Here is a 9439-nt window from a genome sequence, read left to right as displayed (position 1 = left end):
ACTGTTAGTTTGGTTTATTTTAAATTCGATTAAATACAAACTTTTTAATTAAGTATTCATTGCTTTTTTATTTAACACTGACTCTCTAACCTTCATTGTTCGTTAAGTTAGTCATATAATTTTGGACATTTACCATTTAAATACTTATTGTACAATTTGGCTTAATGTTTAAAATTTTTAAGAATTTCCAATGAGTGTGTTTGTAATATTTGATATATTCATAAAAATTACAAATTATACTTCTAATAAACAATGGTACTCGTACAAGAAACTCATGGTTACAAATACGTCAATCAATTTCATACGCATTATGTTTGAAATTATATTCTTATAAAATTCTTATGACGTTTTTAATATGACTGTCAAACTGTAAGCATTTGTGAGAAATAATAAACACTTTTTTTTGATATTAAACTAATGTTTTGAATATTATTAGCGGCAAACGCATAGATAGATATTCACATGTGTCTGTCCTCATTTGTATGCAACTAAAACTTTTGTTGATATTTATTTAGAGCTGAGCAAAAATGTTAGGGTATTTTACACTACCTGATTCACGGGAATCCCGGGAATTCTTCAATTAAAAGCTGTTGAGGAAATATTAACCATACATGCGCGTATTGGAGTTAAAATAGATAGATAGATAGATAGATAGATAGATAGATAGATAGATAGATAGATAGATAGATAGATAATAGAGAGATAGATAGATAGATAGATAGATAGATAGATAGATAGCTAGCTCGCTCGCTCGCTCGCTCGCTCGCTCGCTCGCTCGCTCGCTCGCTCGCTCGCTCGCTACTAGCTCGCTCGCTACGATCATCGCTCGCTCGACTCGCTCGCTCGCTCGCTCGCTAGCTCGCTCGCTCGACTCGCTCGCTCGCTCGCTCTCTCGCTCCTCCTCGCTCGCTAACTAGATAGATAGCTAGCTAGATAGATAGATAGATAGATAGATAGATAGATAGATAGATAGATAGATAGATAGATAGATAGATAGATAGATAGATAGATACCCGCAAGGGTATTCTCAGGAGAGAATAACGGGAGTAACGTCCCCGCGGACCCTAGTTGTGGCAGGAATGGAGAGTGCGCCAAAGTGGTTGCAAGACTCTGAGAAGACCTGTGACAGGGCGAGAGGATGCCGCCATTAATTAGGCATCCAGCCGAAGGGATACCCTCAAGAGAGGTGTAAAAAGGAGAGTGACGACTCCGAGGCTACTCCTAGTCTTTAAAATAGGAATCTGGTGATGATACGGACTTCGCCGAAAGGCATTAAGACCAAGCCCAGTACGGTCTTAATTATGGTATTACTGGAAACAACGGATTGGAAATGTAGCTTAAACGGGCTGACAATTGTGGTATTCTGAAACCTGAGTACATAGGAGTGAAATCGTATGGAAATGGCTTTCGGGTTAATGCCACAATTGCCTCCGTCCCATTAAAACTTGGCAAGTCTCAAAGTACGTTCGAAAATTGTCACCATTGAGTTGGCGGTGCAGGTTCGGATGGTCTTTCCCGATTAACACGGATCTGGCTCTGGCATAAGATCTCATGAGGACCCTATGTCAACCCTCGCATGGCCTCCCTGCATGCATAGATAACCATGGGATCATACGTGACTGCACAACAATTATAGATAGCGGCTTTGAGTTGGGACCACGAAAAATGAGTAACAAAAGTACAAATAACAATGATAACAACACTGATGCCAACACTATAACATCAGGCAAAGATGAAGATATTCCTGGAAAAGGTGCCATACAATCGGACCCACCGGAAAATGCGGAGGAACCAAAAGAAGCCAAGAGGAATAAGGCTAAACCTATTGATGCCGTTACTAAACTCGGCACATTGATAACGTCTTTGATGGAATTTGTTAGGAAAAAAACCAACATCCACCACTCAATAAAGGCACAAATCCGTGCCATAAGAGCTACCTATATTAGGGCAGTAGTTGAAATCCAAGGAGAAAATACAGATATCATCAAAGAAATGGAGCAACTGGCTCATCCATTGCCAAATTTACCAAAAACAAGTGTCGAAGCTAAAAAAAGGAGCAGGGACTCAAATGAGGAGTTACCGAAACCAACTTCAAAGAAAAAGAAGACAAAGCGGTCACCAAACCTTGCTGTAGATAACGCCGACAAAACTCTATCTCAACCAGAAGAGACTGGTGGTTCACCACCATCCGAGTGGAAAACGGTAAACAGAAGGAAAGATAGGCAACGTAAAAAAGAAAGGCCAGATGCAGTGATAATATCCGTAAAAGGACAAACGACCTACGCTGACATTTTGCGTAAAATAAAAGGGGACACAGATCTTCAAGAGCTTGGAAGTAATGTACGGTGGATTCGAAGGACCCAGAAAGGCGAACTACTACTGGAGATAAATACGAATAATGGTGAGAAAGCAAAAGAATTCAACGATCGGATTGGAAAAACTCTGGAGGGTAGAGCCGAAATACGAACTAGAGTAAGCGAGACGATGATAGAGTGTAAAGACCTTGACGAGGTGACGACAAAAGCAGATATTTGTGCTGCATTGGAAGAACAACTCAACACGCCTGAGATAAAAGAGGGCGCCGTTAAGCATATTCGCAAAGCATACGGAGGAACGCAAATAGCAAAAATTGTCTTACCAGATGCTATTGCACAACAAGCGTTAAAAATGGGTAAAATCAGAATAGGATGGTCGATTTGCCGAGTACGTGAACCCCTTACACTAAAACGATGCTTTAGATGTCTTGAGTTTGGCCATATCGCAGGAGTCTGTAAAAACAGCTTTGACAGATCCAAATTGTGCTGTAAATGTGGGGAGCCAAACCATATTGCAAAGGACTGTACATCAGAACCGAAATGCATGTTCTGTATAGCTAACAAGGACCCAGAAATTGGACACATCGCGGGCAGCAGCAAATGCCCTGTATTCAAGAAGGCAATCAACAAATCTAAAGAATGAAGATTATACAACTGAATCTTAATCATTGTGCAGTGGAACAAGACCTCCTTGGACAAACAATTCGAGAAATGGACGTGGACGTAGCTATTATATGTGAGCAATACAAAAACTTATCTAGTGCTATATGGGAGAAAGATAAATCAGGCAAAGCAGCAATTTGGTCTTGCGGTAAACATGCTTTCCAGGATACAATGAGAAGCCCTGTCGACGGATTCGCCAGAGTCAAGATTGGTGGGATTTATTTTTATAGCTGCTACATCTCACCAAACGTCCCAATAAATGAATTTGAAATATTTATAGACAACCTTGTTTCCGATGCAGCGATACATAGCCCAAAGATTATCGGAGGAGATTTCAATGCCTGGGCAGTTAACTGGGGATGTCAGTCAACTAATGCAAGAGGCCGTATCCTCCTTGAAGCATTTGCACAGCTAGACCTTGTACTTTGCAATGCTGGGAACACTCAAACATTTAGAAGAGGTTCAACAGGATCTGTAGTTGATTTAACGTTTATTAGCCCAACTCTTGCTAGGGATTTCGAATGGAAAGTCAGTGAACACTACACGCATAGCGACCACCAGGCCATAATACTTTCAGTATGTTATGAAAACCATATACCGCCAAAACCAAAGAGAATGCCTCGAACGACAGGATGGGCACAAAATAAGCTTCAACAAGAAATATTTCTGTATGAATTCGCTAACCAGGTGACGTTGGATGACATGAGCCAAATCACACATACCCATATTATGGATGCCCTAAAGAGGGCGTGCGATGTATCTATGCCCAAGAGAAGACAATCAGATAGTAGGAAACCAAACTACTGGTGGAATCCTGAAATAGCAGCTCTCCGAAAGGAATGTCTTAAAACACGACGACTATACCAAAGGAGAAGAATGAGACCAAATTCCGAAGTAAGACACCAAGCCTACCTTGAAGCTAGACGAAAACTACAACTTGCCATTAAGAAAAGCAAACGAGATTGTTTCAAACAACTGTGTAAGGAAGTTGACTCGAATCCATGGGGAAATGCGTACAGAATCGTATTATCACGACTGAAAGGTCAACGAACTCCCCAGGTTACATGTCCACAAATGCTCCAAAGAATCATAGAGGTGCTGTTCCCAAGAGGACCATTTTTCCAGGAAGTGACTCCATCCATACATATGCTCAGTGACCGGAGACAACAAAGCACCAGGACTGGACGGAATCCCGAACAAAGCTTTGAAGCTGGCCCTAAAGGACAAACCTCAAGTATTTGCAATGGTGATGAACAATTGCCTTAGGAAGGGAAAATTTCCTGAGCCATGGAAAAAACAAAGGCTGGTCTTAATACCAAAACCTAACAAAAGGATCGGAGACCCATCCTCATACAGGCCGATATGTTTGCTGGATACGATAGGAAAAGTATTAGAACGAGTTATCTATAATAGGTTACTACCTGCGGTGGAAAGTGTTAACGGCCTCTCGGACAGACAATATGGATTCCGAAAAGCAAGATCCACAATAGATGCCATTAATCAAGTTAAACACCTGGCGGAGACAGCTATCAAAGGAAAAGGGGCCAGCAAAAAATATTGCGCAGTCATCACACTGGACATAAAAAACGCATTTAATAGCGCTGGATGGCAACACATCATGTCTTCACTACATAGGCTAGACGTTCCAAACTACTTAGTAAGGATACTTATGGACTATTTCACAAATAGGACCCTCTGGTATGATACTGACATAGGAATGCACAAATATAAAACATCGGCCGGAGTCCCCCAGGGTTCAGTGTTGGGCCCACTTCTCTGGAATACAATGTATAATGAAGTCCTGGAGCTAACTATACCCAACGAGGCAAATATTATTGGTTTCGCTGACGATATTGCTGTAGTGGTCCAAGCACGCTTCCTTGACGAGGTAGAAATGTACGCTAATGATACTATACGGATTATTAAAACCTGGCTTGCGAAAGTTGGGTTAGAACTTGCAGATCATAAAACGGAAGCTGTCCTAATTAGTAGTCGAAGAAAGAAGGAATCTATAAACATCGAAGTAGGAAGGTCAAATATCAAATCGTCTCCATCAATCAAATATCTAGGAGTGTTAATCGATGATAGACTTAAGTTCAAACCCCACTTGGAATATGCATGCAAGAAAGCAGCCGCTGTTAACAATGCCCTAAGCAGAATCATGCCAAATGTTGGAGGTCCAAGGCAATCGCGTAGACTCCTAATCTCCAGAGTAACAACGTCAATATTACTATATGGAGCACCCATCTGGGCACGGACTATTAGCAGTATTTCCCGGAAAAATATACTCTCATTATTCAGACAGTGCTGCCTTAGAATTTGCAGTGGCTACAGAACCATATCCCTGGAGGCCATATGTGTAATTGCTGGAATGATCCCAATCGACCTAGCTGCCGATGAAGGTTGTAGATTGTACGTAGCGAAAGAACTAAACGCAGAGGAAAGTAATCGCGACAGAAAAAAAGTCGAACGAAGAAAAACTATGTCATATTGGCAAAGAAGATGGGAAAATGCAGATAAGGGTCGGTGGACATTTAGAATTATCCCAAGCATTAGCAAATGGATAGATCGAAAGCATGGCGAAGTCAATTATCACCTTACTCAGTTCCTTACAGGTCACGGAGGATATCGAAGTTATCTCTATAAATACAAACACGATCACTCGCCTAACTGTCCTACATGTTCAGTAGTAGAGGATGTGGAGCATGTTGTCTTTAAATGTCCTAGATTCGAGGACATTAGACACGACGTAGAGGTAAACGTGGGACTTACAATTACCCCTGATAACATAATAGACGTAATGCTAACGTCAACAGAGCATTGGGATTTAATTTCAAATTTTATAAGAGTCGTGAATCTTCGCCTGCGACAAGAGGAAAAAACACGAAAGGAAACACAAGCAGCAATGTTATATGCAGAAGTAGCGTAAATGCTAACCAGCCCTGCGAAGTAATACTTAAGAGCAGTTCCGTAGGGTTTTGCGGTTGACGATGGGAAGGCGGTTTAGTGAGTAGGTGACGCACAACATAGTTGAATCTCACATCATGAATCATGATAAATGATTCATATCTATGAAGATTCCGCACCCCATATCAAAAAAAAAAAAGATAGATAGATAGATAGATAGAAAGATAGATAGATAGATAGATAGATAGATAGATAGATAGATAGATAGATAGATAGATAGATAGATAGATAGATAGATAGATAGATAGATAGATAGATAGATAGATAGATAGATAGATAGATAGATAGATAGATAGATAGATAGATAGATAGATAGATAGATAGATAGATAGATAGATAGATAGATAGATAGATAGATAGATAGATAGATAGATAGATAGATAGATAGATAGATAGATAGATAGATAGATAGATAGATAGATAGATAGATAGATAGATAGATAGATAGATAGATAGATAGATAGATAGATAGATAGATAGATAGATAGATAGATAGATAGATAGATAGATAGATAGATAGATAGATAGATAGATAGATAGATAGATAGATAGATAGATAGATAGATAGATAGATAGATAGATAGATAGAGATAGATAGATAGATAGATAGATAGATAGATAGATAGATAGATAGATAGATAGATAGATAGATAGATAGATAGATAGATAGATAGATAGATAGATAGATAGATAGATAGATAGATAGATAGATAGATAGATAGATAGATAGATAGATAGATAGATAGATAGATAGATAGATAGATAGATAGATAGATAGATAGATAGATAGATAGATAGATAGATAGATAGATAGATAGATAGATAGATAGATAGATAGATAGATAGATAGATAGATAGATAGAACAAAAGACTGTATTAAATATCTGGGAATCATTATTGACAACCGTTTATCGTTTAAATGTCATTTTGATTATATAAGAAATAAAACTAGCAATACATGTACATCACTACATCGCATAATGCTTAACACAAGGGGGCCTAAGTACCTAAGAAGGAAAGTACTCGCGGGAGTAGTCAAAAGCACCATACTTTATGGTGCGCCGATATGGGCTGAATCTACCAATTGTAGAAAGATTAATTCCATCTATAGACTTACAGCACTTCGGATATGCTGTGCATATAGGACAATATCTGATGAAGCGGCCTTTGTCATCGCGGCAATGATGCCAATTAATATACTGGCAATGGAGGCAAAATATGCGTATGATCTACGTGGTGTACCGGATAGCGAAAGTGCTTTAGGAATCTCTAAAGAGACAGCAATGCAGAATGGCAGCTTCGCTGGTCATAAACAAATTTTCACTGAATATATTATTTTTCATTGTTTTCCTGGACGTAATTCCTAAGAATTTTCCAATTAGTGTTAGTGAGAAATGTTATTTCCTGAATAACATTACTCCAGATTTCATATTTAACTCTCGTCTGAATCCGCTCGTCCAATTTTGTATAGATGTGCTCGTAATTCTGTGTGTCCACACAGAATACGTGCCATCATACTAACCTCCGACTTGCTCATTTTGAGGAGATTTCTCGTCTTACGCTCGTCAGGGTTACCCCACAGGATCTTTGTGGTTCTACCCATTATTCCAAGAGGCCTTATGGGATTCTCTTACCCATATTTTTGCGTTCGTCAGGTTAACTCAGGTTGCCGACTACTACCGAGTGGCCTGGTATCCATATGAAGTATGGATCTCCCGCTTCCTATTGGTTGTTTGGCTTTGAAGCGATTGCGTGTTCCACTATCTTATTGTTGACCAGGTCTTCTATTTTACTCGGTTTGTCTATTGGAATTTTGCCTGTCGGATTATTGGCATCGTAAACTGCTTAGCAGAGTCGTCCCGGTGTCTTCTTCTGGCAACTTTGGCGTAAGATGGTGGCTCTTTTCCTTTTTGGTGGACAATCTGCCCCCTCTCCATGCGTCAGTGTAAAATACACTGACCTTACAACGAAACGATAGAAATTAAAGGCATTATGTTCTGGGATTCTAGAATGGTTAACTACATTAGTTGATGAAATGGCATCAGTGATTCCCTCAGAGTTTATAATAATATTGTAAAGAACACAGATAGCTTTTACTATTGTATCAGCAAAAGATATATCAGTTTCAATAGGCTTCCAAAGTAAATACCACTTTGCGGTAATGATACAAATGCACATGTAGTACATTTACGTGCTCGAGAAACTCGACAGTTGAAATATTCGTTTTAATATTCTGCTCGATATTATTTTTTGTTGGAAAATTCCTCGAATCAGTGGTAATATTGACACATACATATGTATGTATCATATCAGGATGCACTAAGTACTTATTACATCATGTATCATATGTTAAATTTAAGTTGTAATAAAAACACTTTCATATTATTATCGTTAAAAATTTATTAAAAAGTAAAACTAATAAAAACAAACAATTTGATTTAAAATTACACTAACAAATACTTATTTAGTTCTTTAGGAAGGTTTGGAATCTAGCTGTATAAACGAAATTTACTGGCTTGACAACTTTGGCTTTTGTCAAACGAGCAGGTACCGCTGTTGGGGGTTGGCGTCTTTGTGGGAAACGCTGATAGACCAAGCGAGCAGGTTTTTCAAATGTATTGGAAACTGAAATTACAGCACCATTTTCATCAACAACAATTTCTTCATCTACTTCATCTAAATCTTCGGCAACTTCTTCGGCTTCTGTTTCCTCTTCAGCTTCTACTGGAACTACTTCAACAATTTCGGGAGTGGCGTCAGTTTCAGGTGGACCGTAAACTTCATCGGGTTGTTGAGTTTCAGTTTCTGGTGGACCGTAAACCTCATCAGGTTGTTGTACTTCAGCTTCTGGTGGACCGTAAACTTCGTCGGGTTGTTGAGTTTCAGTTTCTGGTGGGCCATAAACTTCATCAGGTTGTTGGGCATCAACTTCTGGTGGACCATAAACTTCGTCAGGTTGTTGTGTTACAATTTCAGGTTTTTCAGTTTCAGTAGGCAATTCGAAAGGAATTTCAGGGGTAACACCTGCTGCGGGATATCCAGTTGGTGCTGGTGTAGGAAGTGCTTGTTGGCGAGCTGATACTCGTCTTCTCAAGGGCTTTTGGCGAATAGGATCCGCTACTACACAAATAGCCAAAGCCAAAACAACAATTGCGGTGAATTTAAACATTTTCAAATTGTTTAATTTAATTAGTTAAAACAATGTTCGTTGATTGAAGTGGGGAATGAATGTACTGAAGATTTTTTAAAAATTCTGTTCTTATATACAAAATATAGGAAGTTCTTCCTCAGTTTGACACTGACTCTGACAATGACAGTTCTACCTAGTCGTGTATCTTTAACGAATTTCAATTTATGACATGTACTACTAGTAGAAGTGTTTAAATTAATTTTTACATTATTTATGAATATAGCAACATAATAATATGTTCTAAAGACAAATTGTCCGTTTTTGATATCGGCCTCTTTTTTATTGTTGTTGTTTCTTGCTAAAA

At 38.9% G+C, this 9439-nt stretch overlaps 1 protein-coding gene across 1 annotated transcript; it reads right to left on the bottom strand.

Moving 5' to 3' along the window:
* Nucleotides 1–8333: 8333 nt before the first annotated feature.
* Nucleotides 8334–9191, bottom strand: LOC119599677 (fibrous sheath CABYR-binding protein-like). The gene has a single exon (XM_037949553.1). It carries the CDS (start codon nucleotides 9112–9114, stop codon nucleotides 8410–8412), a length of 705 nt encoding a protein of 234 aa, XP_037805481.1. The 5' UTR covers nucleotides 9115–9191; the 3' UTR covers nucleotides 8334–8409.
* Between the last annotated feature and the right edge of the window lie 248 nt (nucleotides 9192–9439).

The sequence above is a fragment of the Lucilia sericata genome, unplaced genomic scaffold (genome assembly GCF_015586225.1).
Source record: "Lucilia sericata isolate MDLA Ls3-8-SP2 unplaced genomic scaffold, ASM1558622v1 Contig000084F_arrow, whole genome shotgun sequence".
NCBI classification, from domain to species: Eukaryota; Metazoa; Arthropoda; class Insecta; order Diptera; family Calliphoridae; genus Lucilia; species Lucilia sericata.
Note: the sequence above shows the minus strand (reverse complement) of the source record. Positions and strands in the feature narration are given on the sequence as shown.